Below are 24,841 nucleotides of genomic sequence, written 5' to 3' on the forward strand. Positions count from 1 at the left end.
GATAGGCAAACCAACTATCGGCACCAGCTGAGTGAGACTCTCAATGATTGCAGGCGTCGCCATGTCTGCGGACGCCGTAAGCATGGAAACACGAACGAGCTGCTCCATGATAAACTGACAACTTTACGAAAGTAGTTGTTGCCGATGGCCCTGTCTCCTCCCGCCGAACTTCTCAGAGATTTTCATACTAGATTATAAAAGGCTGATACGTTTCTGCCCATGTACCTTCCTGGGGTTGCCAGTATTTAGTTGTGTAAAGAGGGGTAGTTAGTTGTCTTTGCTTCCATTTTCTAAAGCCAGTGACCTATGTTGCATATCAGTATGATATCAGAACAAAAGAGGAATAACAGGCACAGGTGATAATGACTGGTGATTCAAGTGTTATGGTGCAGGTTGTTAACGAGTTGCAATTATATCTGAGGCAGTGTTAGCATGACATGACACTATTGCAAGCATTAATGACTTTTCAGATTAGGTACTTACCTCCAAAAACAAATTATGCAATCTGTATATATTCATTAACAATGGGAAAAACATGGTATTTTAGGCACATACGGCTTCCATAAGCATTTTTCAGACTCCAGTTGCAGATCCCATTATTTTTGGCATCGAATAATTATGAGTCATGAATCCATAAGCGACTTCGCCGCGTAAAACAAGCACTGATTCACTTCACTTTTCTTAAACTTGACAAGTTGAATGTTCATCCCTGTAAGTTTTCAAAGTCTCTCAGGAAAGTTTTGTTTAGACTAAAAGTCCAAAATATAGACCTTTGTCTTAAAGTCCCTAACTTTTGAAAGGTACGTGGCATTTCTATATTTGTGCCCGTTTTATGTAACCTATATGGCACTGAAAAATACTTACATTTAGACTTAAACAAATGTGGTGCATTATATGTGAAAAACGGTCTTTGGTATCGACGTAAAACCTCGGAACTAAATTGAGAGCACCAGACAACAGCTCGTAGTTCATAACGACGTCAGAAAAGAAAGACAAGCAAGCGGCTGATCGACCCGAGATAATATAACCACTCAATACGCCTCGCTGTCCGGGCAGCATGGAGCGGGCCATATTCGGGAGTGCCTCACGCTTGAAGCATAGTTTAAAAACATACTGTGGTGAAATCTCAGGGCCAATTCGTCTACTAAGAATACTGGGTAGTGCTACCACAGCACCATCAAGACGCAATGAGGCGGTTGTTTCCAATTATTGTCAAGCACATCTTACGCTGTCAACGTTTTGCCACTGCACTAAACTGTTTCCTTTCTTGATAGCCCCGAGTGCAGTCCTTCTGCACGGCGAGTGTAGTTGTCGCGAGTACCGGCGTCATGACAACGGCAGAAGCTGCTAGGGGCCGTCGTCAGCTGTTGTGGACAGACGGTACCACTTTTGAGCTGCCGTAACCCGCACATTGCAAGCTTGCGGAACTAAAAGTGTGCACCTCATCTGGTATGAGTGACCATAGTACACATAAGCGTTTGTGATTGGCACAGCGAGCGCCAAAGCCCAGAAGCGCATTGGGTGAAGTTTGAACGAGTTCGTCACTATAGACCATGTGACACTCTGTTGTCCAAAGCCAGAGTACAATTCGAAAGAAGCCAGTGTGCCAAAGGCGATAGGTGAGAAATCAAAGAACCATAGTTGATTGTTTCGTTGGTTTTGCGTGGTAATAGCTGCATGCTTTATATAGCGTCCCCTAAATAGAACGTTTTAAGTTTTCCTAGCATTTATTGAGAGGCAAAAAAACCTCACGCCTGTCTCTCAAAAACTATTAATATTAATATAATAATTAAAAATAGTATATCCCTAACCATCGCCCTGATTGGCCGTTTTCATAACGCTTACTGACACAAGGGGGATGATACACCTTGGCGGAAAACACCAGTGGGCTGGTCACAACGAGATCTCGCGATTGGTACTAGCTTTCATGTTGTCAATAGTCAAATTTTCCAGAGAATCACACTCAGATTTTCATCATGGGTTCGAGACCATGCCTCTAAGGTACACAAAACTGAAGCAGACGTCATTTTTGTTCAATATTGAGTACAATGGTGTTTATTTTTATGTGTTTTGAGTATATATTTTTGATATATGACTGCTAATGCCGCAGTGCCGGCGCCCTGCGCGCGTTCCGTGGCATCGATGCCGCGGAATGTCGCCCGTTGCCCGCGCAGGCCGTAGATCGCCCTACAGCGTTCTTCCAAACCGCCATCGCTCCGAAACCAGAAATGCTAGAAACACGTTTCTCGTGTGAAAACACGCACAATGGATGCACCCTAGGCTACTGGAAGAAGGTATCCTAGAAAACCTTAGGAAGGCTGGATTACCTCCCCCATCCTATCAGGGTGAGGGTTCAGACGATTCGCAACCGGAAGAGGAAAGCGAGATCTAAAAGGTGTAGCACGCCGATTTGGCACTCAAGTACATTCCGCCCGTTGCAACCATTTTTAAGAATAAAACTGCATTTGTTTCCTGTCAGTCAATAAGGCAATGACGATACTAAGAAGAGAAGTGCTTTCAAATATATATATATATATATATATATATATATATTTATATACACAAATGACTTTCCTATGGCTAGACACGGCAAGGAAAACCCGGGGTGCGAACATCTGCGACAGCGTCCGCAGTACATTGCATTCTTACAAGCAAGGCATTTTTTGGTAAGATTTGTTTAGGATAATATGGATACGTTGATCATAAACTAGGAAGTATCTGAATTATATGCCAAAATACGCACACAACACATATTCATGAGAGTATTCATATATATATATATATATATATATATATATATAGATAGATATATATATATATATATATATATATATATATATATATATATATATATATAGTATTCAGTCGCAGATGTTCGCACCCCGATTTTTCCTTGCCGTGTCTAGCCAAAGGAAAGCCATTTGCTACCGAATGTTGCTAATATGACGTAAGTGGTTGTCTGACCTGTATCGTCACGGGATCCCCAGACACAACCGCTGTGGGCGCCGGACGCTGGCCTCGTTCGTCCCGGGTGTTATGTAAGATATCTGTGGGGTGTCTTATTAACATCTGCTGGTTGAATTTGCGTGGAATAGTTCAAGTTGGTTTTGAGCAGGAGTACAATTGTCTGTAGTACGGCAGCAGCCCATGAAGCTTGCTGTAAGAATAAGTTTGCACCAGCGACCAGCTCACAAATAAAATATAAAAAAACAAAATAGGATGCTGGCCTCTTCCGTTGCGTAAGTCGTTGGGGCTGTGTCTTGTAAGGCGTATGTATGTTGTCTCGTGGGTTTAATTCGCGTAAAATATTTCATATTAGTTTAGAGCAGCCACACGCATCCTTGCAACACAACAGAAGCTTATCAGTCACCGTTGACCATGCGTATCGTTAACCATTAACCATTCGTTTGGTACCGAAAATACGCTCACGAAAGCAGACCGCCGTCTTTATCCCTATCCCTTTTTCATTCACTTACTGCTAGTGATACAGATGTTGTCTCTGTAGCATTACTCACCAGCTTTGCACAGCTCAATCTATCCACGCATGCCTGCAAGTCAATATGAAATGCTAATTCAAGGTGGTGGGGGAGCGCAAATGAAATGCGTTTAAATGCTACGATAACTTTCAGCGCCTCTAATGACTTCATGGTACCACTGTGTATCCCTTCGCAACAACTAGCTTCATTAAGTCGACGATAATGTATGAAGGGGCTTGTTAGTGTTCTCACGCTTGCAGCGTCCGCAGACATTAAGACATCTGCAGTCACTGAGTACCCCACTCAGTTGGTGCCGATATTTGGTTTGCTCACCGGCACACATTCCATGCAAAGTTTACCACCCCTAACTATCAAATTTCAGATGTTATTAACGTGGAACGTAGCTTTGTTCTACCTTAAACATGCATCTGATTTGCCTAGTTCACCATCGATCTTACTCAAACCTACTGGACGCAACTGCTTCATGTCGAAAAAGGCAGCATGTCATCCGGTCATAAACGGCAGATGAAGGTATTAAGGGGTAAACCCAAGGCTCCTTTAGTAGCAAAGACTTCATTCCGTCACTTTATATAGCCTTGATTCTTCTGCACGACTGCTTACAGTCCCCTTAGCACGTGCTTACGGAGTGCAACTGTGAGAGCACACGCTTATCGCACGATGCATCCTTTTAACGTCGGTGACGTAATCCACCGGCAGGTGGGTGCCAGGCAAGCAGTATCCGGACTCGTCCATAACGTAATCGACCGTCTGTTTCACACCATTGAGGTCCACGTAACTAAAGTAGCCCACGATAGGAAAGACGGGGATTTTGCCGTCGAACTTGGTACTGAGACCGTTGTCCTGGAGGCGGACGCCGGCCGGGGCACTGGCGGCGAAGCCGTTATAGACGGTGGCAGCGTATTTGGTATAGGGGGCAGCCAAGTTGGTCCAGTATCTGGCGGCGTCCGGTTGTACCGAGTAGGCCTGGCCGCTGTAGGCAGGTCGTACTGGGCAGCCGAAACGGCCAGGACAGCGCTCACTTCCATCTGAAAAAGGACAAAGGCAGTCTAATATACGCTGTTTATAAGAGCTGAAAGGAGAAAAATAATTCCATAGGACGTTGCTGCTGAAAATATTTGGTAGAAAGTGCCTGCCATATATTTATCGAGCCGTTGGTGTCGGGTTGAATGATGAGATCGCATTGTTTATAAAACATCTTCAAGACAGGTACGAATCATTGCAAGGCAAGGCATTTATGTTGACCTGCTTTTTTAGCATCTTGGAGCTGATGTCACCCAGAGGACAGATAACAGTCTTGGCGTCTCATAAAACTAAAGGTTATGTGGTTCCGAAATGAAGGTACCATTGCACCTTTGGCGATAAGATTTGGTGACTCTTCAGGACGTCTAAATCTCCTTGGGCCCAAGGGGGAAAGGAATGACTCCATGGCCCCTCCCCCTCTGGACCCGCCCCTGCTTTGTGGTGCTTCAGGAAGTGTGTGCCTCTGGAAAATAAAAGCTAAGATAACCCGTAATGAAACTTTTTGGTGCTCTCTCGTGGAACAGGCAGATCGAGAATTTTGCAAGGGTGAAAGGCACTGACATTGTGATGTCAATGGATTTTGAACGCTGTTTAAAACCGAAGCTTTGGGAAATTTGAATTGCCCATTCAGATAGAGGGACTCTTTAAAGTAAGAGTTATGGTGCCGCGAAATTAAAGCCATCGTGCTCCAAACTAACCATTTCGGTGCCCCCTAGCCTAAGGAGCTAATCCAGGATTTCGTCAGGGAGGCACAACACTGCTGTATACCTCAAATTAGGAGGCACAACACTGCTGTATACCTCAAATTTGGTGCACTCAGAAAATGGTGGGTTTGGCCCGGTGATGGTGTACACGGATTTCAGTGCCAATCAAAAATAAATATTTGTGATCATCTGTGGTGCCCGTGAAATTTTGGGGCCTTTTGAAAATAAAGGTTAAGTGGATGTGAAATGAAGATTTTGCTGCCCCTTCACCATAACATTTGGTTGCCCCCTCACCTCAACAGACAGGGGGCATAGCCCCATCCAACCCCCCACCCCCTACCACTTTGGATCCGCCATTGGTCAAGGCCGGTTAACAAAACACACCTCATCGCGTCATCGCCTCAAAGCGTAGCCCGTTATTTTTTCCTAATTTGTCATTCGGCTCCTCGCGTAAGCCCCATTCATGTCACTCTGGTGTGGATCTGAATATATACAGTGTTGTGTTTATGACTGCAAACCCCAATTCGACGTTCCGAAAGTGTTGTTTGTACATGCTATGTAGCTGGCGCCTCCTTCGCACGAGACATGTGTACTGGGCCATGCTGCCTCTAAACTCTCCCCACGCAGGCTCTAAGGGCATGTTTCCTGCAAGTCAACAGGTACCCACGAGCGGTTCAGGTAAGCACGCGAACAGGAACGCACGCTGTGTTGCTACATGCGGCCTGCTGCTAGACGCCTGTTGCATACTACATGGCTCATCCCGTTTCAAGAGCATTTGCAATAAACACTGCAAAGTGCTCTCTGCTGCCCTCGCCCCGGGCACACGGTGTTCCTACCTCCATTACCAAGGACGTAACAAGGCAATGAAACGAACTACGCATATTAAAAACTGTAGCTATCACATCCATGATATATATATGTATATATATATATATATATATATATATATATTTACCTGCATCGTGGTTGTATTTTCCTTGGCCTTATGCGAAGCCTGGTGCACTGACTTCTGACTTACGCGGTTACGGCCATGGGTTGCCTTGGTCGATCAGCTGATCGGCCAATGCGGCCAGTTCGCGCCATTTTCATTCTCGCCAGCCTGCCTGTTGTCAAGCTCGTGAAGTTCGGCGCGTGGATGAAAATGTTCTAATGGCATTCATAATTGGTCGCACGGCGACGTTTCCCGCTTGGAGTTTCTCAAGCGCAGTAGTCGTCTAGCACCGGACCTGAGACAGATCGCGACTTGTCGCGTGGGAGTGGTTTTCGGAGGCGGGCTCAGTGTGAGATGAAACAAGGGGCAAGTAGGTATGGAAGTAAGCAAACATTCTTGCCTCACATGGTGCAGTTGTCTACAAAATGAGGAGAATCTTTTCACGAAACATCATTGCCGATATCCATTGCAGCAATAAGATAATGTGTAAGACAACGAGAGTAGGTACTTACACATGCGTACGACATAACACATGCAAAAGGGATATCACCATCAACCACATATTTCGAAGCATTACACGATATGAGTTTACACATTCGCACTCTAATTCTGGTGACACATATCTCCGTTGCATAACTCCGTTCACAACGAGGCATGCTTATTACGGAAAGGAGAACAAATGTGAGAAGAAATACAAATGCACGGTATGCTGTCATCTTAACCGAGATATGCACCAGAGAAAACCTACCTCCCCCTGAAATGGCGGAAAAATCAAAGTAAATAACAGAATCTGCCGCCACCCTACTGCCTACCGGCCACGTATCCGCTAAATACCGACAATAACATGATGCTCTGACATCTGCATCGGTGTTCCTATATGCGATCGGCTGTTTGTCGCCTAACACGTACACTTTCGCATCTCCCGTTTCAAGAGCATTTGTAGCATGCCTCACACACTGGGCCTGCCATAAGCGCACTGTGTACTCCAACATCCATGATCAAAGACTTAGCGAAACGATGAAATGAGCTGAAAATATTGAAATCTATTATGATCATATTCAAATTGCATACCCGTATCTTTGTCACATCTCCTTCAGTCTTATGCGTTCACTGCAGCTCGTCTTACGTGACAACAGCGATCGGTTGCCTTGGTCGATCATCTCGTCGTTCGCGCCATTTTCATTCGCGGCAAGCTGCCTGTCGCCAAGCGCGTGCGAAGAGTCTGGCGCATACATGAAGATGTGCTCTGTCCATGGGCTGGCGCCGAAGGGTTCCGATGCTCGCGAAACTTCCCCCGTCCAAACAACGAGAACATCTTCATCATCAGTCCATGGGCTGGCGCCGAAAGGTTTCGATGCTCGCGAAACTTTCCCCGTCCGAACAACGAAAACAACTTATTGCGAGAGACTTGGTCTGTTGGGACGGGGTCAGTGTGAGGTCAAGCTAGGAGCAAGCAATTATGGAAGGAAGCAAGCATGGATTTTCCCTCTTTTGCCCGCTATGGCTTCAGTTATCAGCAAACTGAGGAATATTGTTTCACGAAAAACCACTGCCGATACCCAACGCAGCAATAACATGACGTTTAACCGTCACCATGATAGGCGCTGATTATCGCACGTGTTTTGATACCAAAACGTGTTCCTAAATTTTCTAGTTTCGGAGCAACGGCAGTTTGTGATGAGCACTGAACGGCGATCTATGGCTGCCTCATGCGGCGTGCGGGAAGAGAATTGCACCACAGAATGCACTCAGAATTGAACAAGACACAAGCCAACTTAACACGTACCCGGATGGCCGGTTAGATACCCTTCGCTCGGCTGGGGGTGGGGGGTCAATTTGACCCCCGCCGCCTCCCCATTGAGATCTCGGGAACTTAGAAAGCTAGAGACACCAAATGTACAGAGTGTTTTGACCTGTACGTGAAATCACGCAGGTAAAAGTTTGAGCTTCTTAGAACATGACCTTCTGGTCATATAAGGTCAACCAAGCTCAAATTACAGGCTGGTCTCTGAAGTGCCCCCAGAACCCAGGCAACCGTTTCTAAGCAAAAGCTCACAAGCCCATTGGGGTCAGCGACCTTTTTTGACCCTTTAAAGGTCATAGTGACCAAAATGATACAAGACTTCTCTGAGTTTTGCATTTGAATAGGCAACAAAGATTACGCTAGGCAGATGTTTCTAAAACAAAATGTCGACCCTGGTCACCTTAGGTCAACGACCCGTTTTGACCTTAAAAAGTCAATGGAAGAAGTAGGATGCGGTTCCTGCTGTCAATAAACTCGAAATTAGCACCACAAAGTATCGCTTACAACAAGCCTTAGGGTAATAAATCAGGTTGGTTTTGACCTTCATACCCGACCTTAGGTCAACTTAATTTGCTCATTCAATAATTGTAGTGCCTAAGAAAGCATCTCAGAGATGTATGGCTTCGTTAAGCACTCCGTTATTGCATCAGATGGGACGATTCCCGAGAAATTCCCTTGGCTGAAGCCATGGCCTGATTTTGACCTGCCATAGGTCAACGACCTTGCAAGGTATACCTAAATTTTGATGTCAAACGATCCGCTATTCAATTGTCTACGGCTATGCAACATTTGGCGCGGCTATGCCGCGTCGTTCGGCAACCATTCTGGAAAAACCTTCGCGGGGTGTCAATATGACCCGCACCCCACCCGAGCGCCTGTTAAGGTTCGTGTCAATTTGACCCGCACCCCACCCGAGCGCCTGTTAAGGTTCGTGTCACTGCAAGGCTTGTTCTCGTTAACATAAGATAAAGCTATAACGTGCGGTTTTCTGTGCAATTCGACCTTTGACCTGTCAACAGCATAACAACTAGTACCAATCGTGAGATCGTGTTCAGAACAATATACCGCTCTTCTCGGCAAGGTCTATCTTTATAAGCTTGGAAACGCCGGGGGAGGGTCGCATCAACCCCTTCTCCCCCCATCAGTCCGAGGTATGCAAAACGGCGAATCAGGGCGATGGCTAAGACATACAGCGAGCATAGGTGCTTAAACATGCGTTCAACGCACATGCACAAGGGGTATTACGATCAGGCACATATTTCATGAGCGTAACATTACATGAATCCACACTTTTGCACTCGGATCTGTGGGTGCCAAAGCTCTCCCGTTATGTCACCCTGGTCATAATTTCTCCAGATATTTCGGAGGCTGAGCGACCTTCACAAAAAAACAGAAAATTGCATGATATGTTGTCACTTTCACCGAAAGAGTCATCTACATAACTTGTCAACGTCAATGACCAAAACATATGTGGCGCATGTGAGCGCTTATGTTGCAGTGTTTTTGAGACACAAGTATTTTTGAAAGTGTATTCGCATTGCCCTGCCATCAGACTGGTGTTAGTGAACGGGGACACGCACTGAAACTAATTTTCTATAACAGATCCGATCGACTTAACCTGCAACGGCCCTCTGTCATGGCCGATTCTGGACCACTTCCTGGCGCGAAATCTGATGCATGACTTAACCGCATGTCCCGACTGAGCGGCCAGAGCGGGTCCACGAGTTTGTCAGAGGACTAATTGGACTGCTAGACGCTGCTACGGTATTGCCAGCATTTTTATTTGATAATATTTTTGCTCTGATTCAGTATGATCATTCTTTCGACTTCACGGTTCCGAAAAGAGTTCCTCCCAAGGGGCTCCTGGGTCCCTCAACCTTCTCCCACCCCGCCCTTCCCTCCCCCCTCCCCTTCAACAGCCAGACCCCAATAGAGTTTTCAGCCAAGACTTGAGACCCCATGCATTTCTCGATTGGAGCTGAAGGACCTTTCCGTCCCCTTTCAGATTGCCAATCTGTTACTATTACTACACATTATACATTAGTCCCCTGTCTGACGCCGAAGGCCTTCTGACCGGAATGATTGACCCTGGATCAACGCGGGGCCATTCAACGTTTCAAAAAGGTCCCAAGAGTAGCGGGTCTAATAAATAGCTCAGTGATCCAAGTTCGGCGCATTTGGGCTCTAGAGGAAACGGGCAGAGGGACGCTATCCGGTGCTGGTTCCTGGCTGATAAGAGGCTCTTCCATTAAGACACCTGTCAAGAAGGAGGAGGGGGCGGGGGCGGGGCTCCGGTCCAGCACGGGCGAGATCCCGAGATGTCCGGCACATCCGGATGTCCGGTCCGCCGGGATATGTACCACGGCGAACCGAGTGAAACCGAGTCAGGGGCCCTGGGCTCTGACGTGCAGATGGCAGCGTGCCCGACTGAGCTGGCAGCCTTTCGACCGCGAACGGGCTGCACACGAACAGGCCTCGCGCGCGCGTGGCGGCGTTCGGTTCTTGGGCGGGGGACGGCGCGTGCGTGGATGTGTTCTTTTTATGGCGGCCGGGCTGTCTCGTCGGCCAGCCCGCCGCCGGCATGGCTGCTGACCAGATCGTCGAGCTGGGCAGCCTCTGGGCTGGCCTGTGTGTCCGAGCTCCGCGTCCAACCGATTGCACATTATTATCCACACATATTTACATTGATTGAGCGGCAGCATTGGCTACAAATTTGGCGGCGCCGGTTTGTTTGTCGGGACTGGTTGCAATGCCGATTGGGGCTTTACCTCTCAACGGCTGTTATGGCTATATCGAGGCGGAACGCCTCTGTTACGCAGATGTCAGGCATTAGGCACGTGGGATGCGGTAGTGGTGTTACCACGACTCAATCCCAGGATAGAAAAGTCCACAGATGAGCACCCCAACCACTAACCACAATGCCACCATTGCCTTTCTGCGGCGCGAACTGCACCCGTCTCGATAAACTCAAGACTGGTGTTGCTGGATCCTAAATTTTATACTTAGGGGGTTCTGAACCGTAAAAAGAAGAAAGCGTGTCAAGATTGAGGGAGTGGTTGGCGAATACAAGCTCACGATTCTCCCAATTCATTCAGCTTATCTATCGCAAACCAGCTCAGTGACATACACTTGGCTCCGCTGTTCAGATGGTGAATCAACAGCGCCTTTAAGCGCGGCACGTATGTAATGTTTTGTGTGACGTTTGGCAGGTATTTGAATACATTCACAGTCAACGTTTGCTTTTTTACTTCCTATTTACTTACAACCATTCGTGCGGTTCCGTATTGAGTTGCAGGGGTTTCATCCATCGCCGTAACTCGGGCTGCAGCCTGCAGAGTTGTGAAAAAAATGAGCCAAATTCGGAGAGAAACCAATTCCTTGGCATATCATCACGGCACTCCTCGTATTTTCATCGCTCAGCCAACCAACTTATTTTGGTAGACCACGCCCGTTTAAAACGTGCTTAATCGAAGAAACGAGTAGGTTGGGCCATTGAACGTGTCTCACCAGGGAAGAGTATCCGGATTCAGCTGATGGGACAGCCCTCATCCCCCTTCTTTGAGAGTAAAGGCATGTAAAATTCAGAATAAGTCCCGTTTGCAGGGGCGTGTGAAAGAATTTGCAATTGGAAGAGGGAGAAGAATCAGCCAAATAACGTCACTAACAATACAGGTTAGCGTGCCAGGAGCTGGAGACTTATATGCGCGCCTACTTGGAGCAGACATCAAATCAGTCAGCCTTACACATCAGCCATCAATTCCTTCAAAAAATGAGAAACATCACATGCACATACAGTAAAAAACGGAACCAAATACCGCGGAGAATCTTATCCCTAGCCCACCATACCAAACAGAAGGCAACCCGAGAAGTGATTTCCACGATTACCGCGCAGGTTCTGCCGAGTAAACAGCTATTTCCGATTCCACGAGCCAGGGATCAAAGTTTTGAATTATTTAATGCGCCTGTTGCCGAGGGCATGCTGACGCGGCAAAGTTTGTGCGCTCAAACAAAACGTTGTCCATATCTATGCACGGTGGTTTAAGTGGGCAGCACTGTAGCGCATGACACCACTCGTCGGCTGAGGCCGGCGAAATCGGCTCCGGTAGCCCTCTTTCGGGCAATATCCGAAGCATTAGGCGAAGGGCTACGTGGAAATGGGACAGCATCCCAAACCATGGATTCCACGCTCGCTGGACTTTATGAATACTGTACTTTATGAACACTGGACTTTATGAGCACTGGCTTTTATGATTCTCCTTTGTCCAAGGGTTTTGGACGTTTTCTGGATCTTATAAACGCAAGATGCTGCGATTCTGGACTTTTTGACCGCGGGACTTTATGAACTCTGGACGTTTCAATACGCATCCGTTGAGCTACGCAAGGACCGGTGGTAACACTCACAGGCTGCGGGGAGGTTTAGTCCGCTACGTCAAGGCGGTCGTTTGGTACCGAGAAGACGCTCGCTAACAACAGGCCGTCGTCTCTATCCCCATCCCTTTTTCATTCACTTACTGCTAGTGGTACAGATGTTGTCTCTGTCGCATTACACACCAGTTTTGCACAGCTCAATCTATCTACTCATGTTTGCAAGTCGATATGAAATGCTAATTCAGGGTGGCGGGGTGGGCAAATGAAATGCGTGTAAATGCTATGACAACTTTCAACGCCTCTAACTATTTCATGGGACCATTATGTGTATCCATCCTCAACAACTACCTTCTAGTTGACGATAAAGCAGTAAAAAACTCGTTAGTGTTTTCATGCTTACACCATCTGCATACATAGGGACATCTGCAGTCCCTGAGTACCTCACTCAGTTGGTGCCGATATTTGGTTTGCTTACCTGCATACATTTCGCACAAAGTTTACCCCCCCCCCCCAATCTCCAATTTTCAGAACTTATTGGCGCCGAACGTAGCTTTGTTCTACCTTAAGCATGCATCCGATTTGCCCTAGTTTACAAGCGATCTTCCTCAAACCTACTGGACAAAACTGCTTCATGTCGTAAAAGGCAGCATATCATCCTGTCATGAACGGCGGATGGAGGTATTTAGGGGTAAACCCAAGGTTCCTTTAGTAGTGAAGACTTCATTCCGTCATCTTACATAGCCTTGATTCCTCTGCACGACTGCTTACAGTCCCCTTAGCGCGTGCTTATGGAGTGCAACTGTGAAAGCACATGTTTATTGCATGATGCATCCTTTTTTAAGTGTCCCAGGATCGGCCAATGGACCCCCGTGTCTTCAGAACGGCAGCCGGGAACGCACTCTGCACTCGAACGAAATGGCTCTTCAGCCCTGGACCGGTGATGATAATGTGCCCCCTAGTGTTCTACGCACGGGGCTCCTTGCCTTGAGGGCTAAAAGGTCGGAGAAGTAATAAATGTAGTGGATCAAAACGAGATAAAAAGGAAAATGGTCAACTCGTGCTTGACTGAGAACGATATCTTTTTTGCAGAATTTAAGGAGCTCAATTTAACTCGCAAAACAACTCGCAATTTAAGGAGCAAGCACAGCAATGGCCGCTGGTATAAGGGTCAAAATGTTAAAGGGTTCCCTGTCAAAATGCAAGGCAGTGGAACACTGCTTGAATGTATGCAGGTGGGCAAACCAAATATCTGAACCAACTGATTGAGGCACCCAATGACTACAGATGTCGGCATGTCCGCGGACGCCATGAGCGTGAAACACTAACGAGCTCCCTCATGATTCATCGTCGACTTTGCGAAAGTAGTTGTTGCCGATGGCTGTGCACATTGGTACCTTGAAATCGTTAGAGATCCTCAGCTGTATGAATGTATTTCAATTCATGTCATCTGGTCACATCACTTAAAATCGTTTCTAATGTTTTTGGGTGGCACACAAAAAAACTACACACCCACACCAGCAGATGAAGGTAACAGAGACCAGACCGCAATTGAGTTTGTCTGACAAAATCTAAACACGGGAGTGGCAGAACAGCCTGAGGAGCATTCCAGACCAGCCACGATTGGTGCACTTAGATTTCAGCCCTATGGTGTTGCACAAAAAGAAACTGTACAATCGAGCCCACCTCCCTCGCCGAACTTCTCAGAGGATTTTAAAGCATATTCATAAAAGGGTGGTAGATTCTTGCATGTTTATCTCTCTGGGGCTGCCCTTATTGGAAGGCGTAGTTTTTATCTTCGTTTGGATTTTTCCATGCCAATTACCTATTTTCTGTATCAGCATGATATCAAAACAAAAGAGAAATTAAAGGCGCAGGGCATGATGGCTGGTGATTCAGTTGTTATGGTGCAGCCTGTCAATGAGTTGCAATCATGCTCGAGGCAAAGTTAGCATAACATGGCAGGATCGTAAATAGTTATGTCTTCTTCCAGGTTGTGGGATTTACAGCTATACTAAGTTCGAAAATGTTGTCAATTTAGCAGAAAACTGGTATATTACCTACAAATACAAAGCATCCCAATGGTATGTATTCATTATCAACGAGGTAAACATGGTATCTATAAGCACGTATGGTTTCTAACAGCATGTTTCCGGCTTCAACTTGAAGAAACAAGTACTCTTGGCTTGGTACAACTGTGAGTGATAAATCCATAAAAAGCTTCGGGGTTCAAAACAAGCACTGATACATGATGTGAAATGTGTCCTGTTTCATTCCGCTCTCCATCCAAAACTCAAAATTTGAACACACCGGATATCGATTGTTTAAGGGTAATAAATAGATATTACTTTAGCCGGAAGAATGGCAGATGCAGCATATCTCTCAAGTTGTCATGGATGATACAAACTAGTAGGTAGTGCGCATGGTGTGATCATGAGTTCCTTTAAAACCATTTCCTTATAAAACAGCTACCTCTGATCGTTTAAATACATATGTTACAACTATTGTTACCACACTGTTTATGTTGTACAGCTTATGTCAGCTAGCCAGAGTTGTACTATCTTTCCTTGTAAAAATATCAGCAATAACATTTTTGCGACTTGGTGGGAATGTTCCGTACCCGCTGTCGCCGATGCTGGAGAGTCTATTGTCGCGGCCACGGTATATCCCGCTCTCCCTGCCACGGAAGAAGCCCCCGTAACTACCGTGGGGAACTTTCCCCATGGCCACGGAGGTAGCCACTTGCTCTGCCGTGTGGAAAACTACTGGTTTTGAAAACTGGAGCGGTCGCCAGCTGCGTAACGCATAAGGCGATGCCGGCACTTCCACAAAGGGAGCCGTCGATCCTAGCTACCAGAGAGAGAGCTAACGGCGTCATCGGAGCGGGGGGCCCACCGTTTCAGGTGCTGTACCTAAAACGCGATAGGGGTAATACCAAGCATTCCTCGTTAGGAAGGAAAGCTGAAAGCTGAAAACTTCGCGACATGAAGACAACCCCGAATTGTGCATCGGTTATCCACACACGAGATTGGGTAGTCAAACTGGAATCTGGCGGACAGCGTGACGCGAAGACGGCTTCCTGAGTGGAAAAGCGAAAAATGTGCATCCTTACTGTCGCAAATTGAGGGGACGCGAAGTCATTGCAGGGAAATTGGGATGCCCCTCCGCCCACACACCACTTCCGGTGTTAACAAACATGCCGTTGCTGCCAAACATATTTTGTGTTACGTCAAGCATGATCCACACCTTTACGTCCCTCGTCCCAGCCAAAACGATGTCCGGTAACCGTCAATACGTACTCTGGCATCAAGCTGAGAGAATGCACCAAACACGACAGGTTTTCGGCTCAACGACAACTGAACACGAATAGAGCATTTAAATGGAATGTTCCACATTTGAAGATATTGAGGTAAGCATCAGATACGATAGAATCAGCTCAATTGTAACAAATGGTTTAGAGTTAAACGAAAAATACTGCTCTCGACAATCAGTAATTACCAAATATGTTCATGAACGCGGCATCGTTTAAGTATATCGAGAGACGCGGATGTTTCCTGTTGCGCGCTTGCTCAGCCGGAAGATTGTCCTGCCCTTACGGTTTAGTTCTTTCTCGTGTTTTGTATTCGTCCTGGACTTTGTATCACTTTCCTTCATTTATATATGGCGCTACTCCTACGCTCTTCGATCCCAGTCTTCTTTCAATCATTACTCTTACCACTGCACAAATCCTCGTATCACGTAGCACAAAAGGGATTTGTGTTCGAAACTTGCACTCAACACCTTAAAATGGTTCAAGGCCAGCTGCTGTCCGTTGATGCCACGAATCGTGCTGATGTATGCCAGACACGAAAAATTTTATAATCATATTCGTATTAACCTTGAGCACTGCACGGCCAACAAGGTGATGTCATTTGCGTGATGTGTCGATGGCGTCGTGGATGTCTGATTGACTTGGAATAGTCTGTCCAACAAGAGGACTTAAAGTCTTCAAAAAGGCGTGGCTATGAACTGCATGGAATGGTGAAAACTTAGGATGCATGTGTTCGCCACCCTTTCATTGCATACATGCATACCAGCGCTTCCAAGCATATTTTGTATTACGTCTAAGCAGATCCACACCTTCACGTTCCTCGTACCAACCAAGCTCGGTAAGCTGTAAATACGTACCCTTGCATCAAGCTGAGGAAATACACCAAAGATGACAGGTTTCGGGTGTAACGGCATATAAACAGGACATTTGGGAGCGAATCAGAGATGAAAAGTCAGCATGTGATCGCGGGTGAGCAGGCTCAGAGGCAAGTGAGGTGGTTCGGGTGAAGAGAGCTGTACGAGTAAGAAACGCCCTACGAGCCGTACGTGCCCTGGAACGTGACGAGAGCGCCGGAGGCAGCGTACGTCTGAGGGTAGACACCGAGAGCAGCTGCGTTGTACGGGCGGGCGTGTTCAGCATTGGCGGTGGACACCTCAGGGGTATCGCCGATCGGTAGAGTGCTGTGTTACTTGCGGTAGCTGTTCTTGGTAGCAGCAGCGTCGGCGGGCGTCTTCACGTCGGTGACGGCAGCCGCCGGCAGGTTGGTGCCAGACACGCGGTAGCCGGACTCGTCCACAACGTAGTCGACCGTCTGTTTTACACCATTGAGGTCCACGTAACTAAAGGAGCCCTCGATAGGAAAGACGGGGATTTTGCCGTCGAACTTGGTGCTGAAACCATCGTCCGGGAGGCGGACACCTGCCGGGGCGTTGGCAGCGATGTCCTTATAGATGGTAGTAGCGTATTTGACATAAGGGGTGGCTAAGTTGGTCCAGTATCTGGCCGCGTCCGGTTGCACCGAGTAGGCCAGGCCGCTGTAGGGCAGGGCGTTCTGGGCAGCCGCAACGCCCAGGACAGCGCTCACTACCATCTGAAAAGGATAAGCCAACCAATATTTGTTGTTGGAAAGAGCAGGAAGGAAAGAAGCAATTTCAAAGAACATTGTTGCTGAAAATATGAAGTAGACAAAGCCTGTCATATATTTTCCGAGCCATTGGCGCCCAGTGGAGAGATGAGATCGCAAATATTCATAAAACAACCAAAAGACGAAAGGCATTCCAGTTATGTTAACATGTTTTTCAACATCTTGCAGCTGATGTCACCCGACGGACATATAACAGTTGCGTTTTGCAACGAAGCAGTGACTTTGGAGAAATATTTTTGAATTTCTAAATCACTTTATTTAAAGGGATTGTACCAAATTTGTGTGGGGCTTTGAACTGAGATACCCATCTTCATGATCGTTCTCTGAAGTTTACAGGAACAGCCATGTCCGGTTTAAGACTTTGGATTCTCTTCTTTCTGAGCTTCATGCAGGTGAACTAGGAATTTTACGCAGGCATGTATGTCATCATAATAGCCAGGTGAAAACCTCATAATATTGGATATGATGTACTTCTGGTGAAGACATGGCCATTTAAGCATTCGTGTTTATGGTGGTGCATGCAGAATAAAAGGCAATGGATAACGGTGGGGCAAGACCACACGAACCTGGGCGTCTATTCGCCAGGGCTTCGCTTGCACAGGGACCCCTCTGCGCGTTATGTGCTAGGCGCTCGAGCGGGGGCCGCACAACGGGATATTTGGCTTATTCATGGCTGATGCGTGCCGCCTGCCCTGAACTTCGGACTTGCAAAGTCCCATGGGGTCGCATTGCTGCATCTAACCATAGGGAAGTCACTAGTCACTTGCTACTGAATGCTTAATTCATGATGATTCTCTGCACTTTACCACTATGACCCTGTCTGGTTTAACACTTCAAATCCGTTTGTTTCTGAGCTTGACGCACGTGAACTTGTGCAGCCTAGTACCCATAACAACGCCTAGAGGAATTTGATCCAGAGAGGTATGCCATCATAGTCACGTCACGTGAAAACCTACTTTCACTGTCATCCCGACGAGTGCAGGATAAAGGGAAGAGGGATGCAGTGGGAAATGTCGCGATCACGGACGGCTTTACACCTAGGTAAATAGCTATTCGGGCAATTGCTAGATGTGTCAGACAAAAGAGAGAGAAAGTAACCCAGGAATAGGGCCGTAATACAAATTTCAACTGCAAAATCGAAAATACGATCACGAAAATTGCAACAATACCACGAGAAACGGCCAAATCGCATGCACACAACCCTCCTAGATTGTATTTGTATTCATAGATGAACGCTGCCACCGTGCGGTATGTCAAAGCACTACAAGTGAGTCTCGCCGTCCGCTACAGCTACAACTCTGACGTGGCAACTCTCGCAGTGACTCTGACGTCATAAAAACATTCCGTGATATAATGAACCGATGGTAGGATCAAAATCATACTCATCGCAAAATTGTTACATTCAGCAGACATTTGCTTTTAAAAGCATGAGAAAAATTACTAGTGAGCTTTGTATGTAGTGAGCATATATGGTTGTACATGTATATCATATAAAGTTGCCTTAATATCTCCAGGTGTGCAAAGTCCCTTCAAGCTGCTGATTGGGACTGGATCTCCTGATGAAATGAAACAGCTCATCGTGATGCATATCGTTAGCAAGCATCGCAAGCGGAGGACTCACCAGGATTTTCATGGCTGAACTCGCTGGGGTCTGTGATGCTTGTAGACCGGTGCCGGCCAGCTTTATACCGGCTGGAGGCCGTCCTAACTATTGGACCACGCCCGGGGCCAGCGGCAACACTCGCATGCTGGGGGGGGGTTTAGTCGACCGCATCACGGCAGTCGGTGATAGCCCTCGTTTACCCGCCCCCCCCCCCCCCCCCCCAAGGTCGGAGAAGAGCCCCATCCCCTGATGCAAATTACTGAGTGATGAGCCTGTTGCTGGAGAGCTCTGCTGGCAATGCTGCAATGTTGTAGATGCTTTTAAGATCGTAGAAGGCTAGCGCCGGCATAGTGCGAGCCGCCGGACGCTGTCGCAGATGGTCGCGTCCCGAGTTTTCCTTGCCGTGTCTAGCCATAGGGAAGTCGTTTGCTGCTGAATGCTCCCAATATGACGTCAGTGGTTGTCTGGCCGGTATCGCCACGGGATCCCTAGGCACGGTTGTTGTGGGCGCCTGACGCTGGCCTCGTCCGTCCCGGGCGTTATATAAGACATCTATGGGTTGTCCGTGTGGTTGAAGTTGCGTGAAATACTTCAATTTAGTTTTGAGCAGGAAGACAGACGTCTGCAATACGGCAGCAGCCTATGCAGGTTACTGTAAGACTATGTTTGCACTAACGAACCGCTCACAACTAAATAAGAAACAACAAAGTAGAACGCTGGCCTCGTCCGTCGCGTAAGTCGTTGGGGTTGTGTCATATATGTCATATGTATGTTGTGTCGTGGGCTCAATTGGCGTGGGATATCTCATATTGGTTTAGAGCAAGCATACACATATTTGCCACAAAACAGAAGCTTATCAAGGTCACCGTACCACGTGGTACCGTTAACCATTGACCATTCGTTTGGTGCCGAGGAGACGCCTACGAAACTTCAGGCCGCCGTCTCCACCCCCATCCCTGTTACATCCACTTACTACTAGTGATACAGATGTTGTCTCTGTAGCATTACAGACCAGCTTTGCATAGTTCAATCCATCTACTCATGTCTGCAAGTCGATATGAAATGCTAATTCAAGGTGGCGGGGGAAGGCAAATGAAATGCGTTTAAATGATATGATAGCTTTCAGCGCCCCTAATTATTTCAAGGGACCACTATGTGCATCCATCCGCAACACCTACCCTCAAAAAGTACACAATAAAGCACGAAAGAGCTAGTCAGTGTTTTCACGCTTACAGCGTCCGCAGATATCGGGACATTTGCAGACATTGAGTGCCTCACTTAGCTGGTGCTGATGTTTGGTTAGCTCACCTGCATACAATCGACACAAAGCTTACCATTCCCATCCCCAATTTTCAGATCTTATTGGCGTTGAACTCACTTTTGTTTTACTTTAAACATGCATCCGATTTCCCCAGTCTACCAGCGATCTTCTTCAAGCCTGCTGGATACAGCTGCTTCATGTAGTAAAAGGTAGCATTTATCTTGGGATAAACGGCGGACGGCGGTATTGAAGGGCAAACTCAAGGTTTCTTTAGTAGCAGGGACTTGATTCCGTCAATTTCCGTAGCCTTGATTCTCCTATACGACTGCTTACAATCCCCTCCCACACGTGCTTATGGAGTGCAGCTCTGAGAACACATGTTTATTGTATGATGCATCATTTTGAAGTGTCTCCGGATCGACCAAAGGGCCTCCGTGTCGCCAGAACCGCAGCCGGAACGCAATTTGCACTGGGACGAAATGGCCCTTCAGCCCTAGTCCAGTAATAATAATGTGCCCCCTAGTATTGTACTCACGGGGCTCCTTGCCTTGAAGGCGTAAAAGGTGGCAGAAATGATGAATGGAGTGGATCGAAATGAGGTAAAAATGAAAATGGTCCACTCATGCTCGCCTGGGAACGTTGTTCGTTTGCAGAACGGACTAGTGAAAGAAGTAACACGAACAGCTTTAGACCCAGAGCCCTCGTAATCTAAGGAGCAAGAACAGCAATGGCCGCTGATATCAGGGATGCTCACCTGTCCGAATGCAGGGCAATAGAACACTGCTAGAATGTATGCAGGTGGGCAAGCCAAACTGCATCAACTGGGTGAGGCACCCAATGACTACAGATGTCGGGGCATCTGCGGACGTTTTTACCGTGAAAACACTAATGAGCTTCCTCACGCCTCATCGTTGACTTTACGAAGGTAGTTCTCACGGATGGATGCCCACAGTATTCTCTTGAGATCATTAAAGGCGCTGAAAGTTGCCATATTATTTCAAGGCATTTCGTTTGTTCATATCAGTTCAAATGAGTTGTAGTTTTTTTGGAACGCCCACAAGAAAGATACAAACCCACACTTGCAGGTGAAGGTAGCGGTGGCCGGACTGGAATTGAGTTTGTCTAACAAAATCTGCACAGGGGAGGGGGCAGTACAGCCAGAGGGGGCATCTAAAACCAGCCACGATTGGTGCACTTAATTTTCAGCCCTATGGCGTTGCACAAAAGGAAACGGTCAAAAATGACCCAAACCCCTCCCGCTGAATTTCTCACAGGCTCTCATGTCAGATTGACCGGAATGTGGTGGGCCCCTGCCTATCTATCTCCCTGAGGCTTCTGTTATTTGAGAAAGGTGACGTCTTTGCCTTTATTTGCATTTTCCCATGCCAATGACCTACTTGTCATATCAGATTGATATCAGAACCACAGAGAAATTACAGGTCAGGTCGTGGTACCTGGTGACTCAACTGTTATGGTGCAGGCTGTTGACGGGTTGTAATCATGCTTGAGGTAAACTTGGCATGACATGGCACAACTGCAAACAGTTGTGACTTCTTTCAGATTGTGTGCTTACAATTATTCTGAGTGACAAAAGGTGGTTAGCTTGGACAGGAAACTGGTATACTACCTCGAAAAACAAGGTATCCCAATTGTTTATATATATATATATATATATATATATATATATATGCATTACAAACGGGAAAATGCAATATTTTTGGCACATTTGGTTTCCACCAGCATTTTCACGCTCCAACCCGATGGGATCAATGTTCTTAGCATAGAATAATTGTGACTCATGCGTCCATAACTAAGTTTGTTTTTTAGAACAAACAATGATAAACTATTTGAAACGCTTACTTTTTCATGCCGCTATCCATCCAAAACTCTGCAATTCAACACATTCGATATCTATTAGTTTAGGGTGATGAGTAGATATCATTTTAGTTGTTACAACGGCAGATGCAGCATATCTCCTAAGTTGTCATGGCTGGTAAAGTATCTGCTAGTTAGTGCACATGGTATGATCATTTCTTGCTCGAAAACCATTTTCTTATCCAAGAGTAACCTCTGTTAGTTTGAATGAATATGTTACAAATGCTGTTACCACACTGGTTATCCTGTACGACAGCTATCGCACAGGCACCTCAGCTGGCCAAAGTTGCATTATGCAATCAGAACTATTACCACTGCACAAATCCTCGCATCGCGTAGCAAAAGAGTGATTCGTGTTCGAATCTTGCACTGGCTACATCAAAGTAGTTGAGTGCCACCTGCTTTCCATTGATGCCACGAATCGTGCCAGATGTGTGCCAGACACGAACAATTATATTATCACATTCGTATTGACCTTGAGCACTGCACGGCCAACGAGGTCGTGTCATTTGCGTAATGTTTCGATGGCGTCGTGGATGTCTGATTGACTTCGGACTAGTCTGTCCAAAATAGTCTGCAGCAGTTTGCGGACGTCAAGCTTATAAACAAGATGACTTTAAGCATTCAAAAAGGCGTGGCCATAAACAGCATGGAATGGTGAAAAATTAGGATACATGTGTTCGCCACCCTTTCATTGAATACAGCCATACCACCATTTCCGAGCATATTTTGTATTACGTCAAACACGATCAACATCTTTACGCCCCTCGTTCCAACCAAGACCGGTAAACTGTAACTGCGCACCCTGACAACAAGCTGAGACAATACACCAAACATGACAGGCTTCCGGTGTATATGCATATGGACACAAATAGAACGTTTGGAAGCAAGTCAGAGATGAAAAGTCAGCATTTGATCGCAGGTGAGTAGGCTCCGAGCACTTACTAAAAGATGCGAAGGTAAGGGAGGGGGTTCGGGTGAATACAATCGTACGTTTAAGAAACGCCCTCGGGACGTGCGTGCCCTGGAACGTGACTGGAGCGCCGGAGGCAGCGTACGTCTGAGGGTACACACGAAGAACGGCTGCATTGTACAGGCGGGAGTGCTCAACCATGGCGACGGCCACCTCAGGGGTATCGCTGATCGGCAGAGCGCTGTGTCACTTGCGGTAGCCACTCTTGGTAGCAGCAGCGTCGGCGGGCGTCTTCACGTCGGTGACAGCAGCCGGCGGCAGGTTGGTGCCAGACACACGGAAGCCAGACTTGTCCACAGTGAAGTCGACCGTCTGTTTCACACCATTGAGGTCCACGTAACTAAACGAGCCCTCGATAGGAAAGACGGGGACTTTGCCGTCGAACATGGTGCTGAGGCCGTCGTGTTGGGGGCGTACACCGGCCGGGGCGTTGGCAGCGATGTCCTTGTAGATGGCAGAGGCGTAATTGGTATAGGGGGCGGCCAAGTTGGTCCAGTATGTAGCGACGTCCGGTTGCACCGAGTAGGCCAGGCCGCCATAGGGCAGGGCGTACTGGGCAGCCGCAACGGCCAAGACAAGCGAAACACTACCATCTGAAAAAGTGAAAAACTAATAGGACGCTGCTGCTCAAAATATTTAGTAGAACGAGCTCGTCACCTATTTTACACGCCATTCGTGCCGAGCTGAAAGATGAGATCGCTATGTTAATAAAACCTCTGTAAGAGGAAAAGGCATTTCGACTATGCTAATACGTTTTTAAATATCTTGGGGCTGATTTTACCCGCGGACAGATGACGGTTCCGTTGTGGCATGGAGCAGTGAATTTGGAAAGGACTTTTCAAATTCTAAATTACTTCCGGTAAAGGGGATGGTTTCACATTTGTATGGGGTTTTGAACTGAGATATCTATCTTCATATTCATTGTCTGAAGTTTACAGCCACAGCCATGTCTGATCTAAGGCTCAAAATCCCCTTGTTTCTGAGCTTGATGCACGTGGACTTGTAGAGCCTGGTAAAGATCGGAACAACCGATAGGAAACAGTACCCAGACATGCATGTCATCACAGTAAAGTCATGTGAAGGTTTCATCGCATTGGCTGCGTTGCACTCATGGTTGAAATATGGCCATTTAAGGTCCCAGTGATTGAAGAAATAGTCAGATTGAGCCGCTAATTGCATGTATTGATCTGGGGTTTAGGCGGATGGATGAGACCCCTTCCGGCCAATCGTGACCAATTCAGACTATAGGGGAAGATGTGGTGACGGTGGGGTAAGACTACACAGCGCCTGGGGGTCTATCCGCCGAGGCTTAGCCCGGAACCTCTCTGCGTAGTATTTGCTAGGCGCTCGTTCGAGGGCCGCACGAAGGGGGTATATCATTCTCTGTAGTTTACAGCCTTAACCATGTTCGGTTTAACACTTCAAACTCTCTAGGTTCTGAGCTGGATGCACGTTAACTTGTGCAGCCTAGTACTCATAGGAAAACCTAGAGAGATTAGATCCAGAGGCGTATGCCACCATGGCAATACCAAGTAAAAACTACATCCATTGGCGTCCCGAGGGGCGCAAGATAAAGGGAAGAAGGGATGCAACGGCGAATGTCGCGATCACGGACCGCTTTACGCCATAGTAGGTAACACAGCTATTCGGACACCCGCTAGAGGAGCGGACATATTCTGAGAAAAATAACTTAAGAATATCGCCGTATTTGAAGGTGCAACGGCAAAGGCAAAATACTGTCACGAAAAATGCAGCAATGCCACGAGAAAAGGCCAAAATCACACGCACATAACGCACATAAGCTCAGTTCATACTCATAGATCAACAATGCCACCATGTGGCACGTCGAAGCA

General features: G+C 47.0%; 2 protein-coding genes across 2 annotated transcripts in view; both read right to left on the bottom strand.

Annotated features, from left to right (window-relative positions):
* Positions 1 to 4,115: 4,115 nt before the first annotated feature.
* Positions 4,116 to 18,917, bottom strand: LOC119100312 (uncharacterized). Its single transcript, XM_037223418.1, has 3 exons — positions 18,898 to 18,917; positions 16,822 to 17,222; positions 4,116 to 4,467 (listed from the first exon to the last, which is right to left on the bottom strand). The coding sequence occupies exons 1-3, from the start codon at positions 18,907 to 18,909 to the stop codon at positions 4,116 to 4,118; spliced, it is 765 nt and encodes a 254-aa protein (XP_037079313.1). The 5' UTR covers positions 18,910 to 18,917.
* A 3,653-nt stretch (positions 18,918 to 22,570) lies between these two features.
* LOC119100313 (uncharacterized) overlaps positions 22,571 to 24,841 on the bottom strand; it is a 28,047-nt gene continuing 25,776 nt past the window's right edge. Inside the window, exons 4-5 of the mRNA XM_037223419.1 lie at positions 23,245 to 23,540; positions 22,571 to 22,589 (exon numbers count right to left, since the gene is read on the bottom strand). Of these exons, the coding sequence (XP_037079314.1) occupies positions 22,571 to 22,589; positions 23,245 to 23,540 (315 nt within the window). The remainder of the gene's footprint in view (positions 22,590 to 23,244; positions 23,541 to 24,841) is intronic.

Source organism: Pollicipes pollicipes, unplaced genomic scaffold, assembly GCF_011947565.3.
Source record: "Pollicipes pollicipes isolate AB1234 unplaced genomic scaffold, Ppol_2.1 Scaffold_4881;HRSCAF=5763_pilon_pilon_pilon, whole genome shotgun sequence".
Lineage (NCBI taxonomy): Eukaryota > Metazoa > Arthropoda > Thecostraca > Pollicipedomorpha > Pollicipedidae > Pollicipes > Pollicipes pollicipes.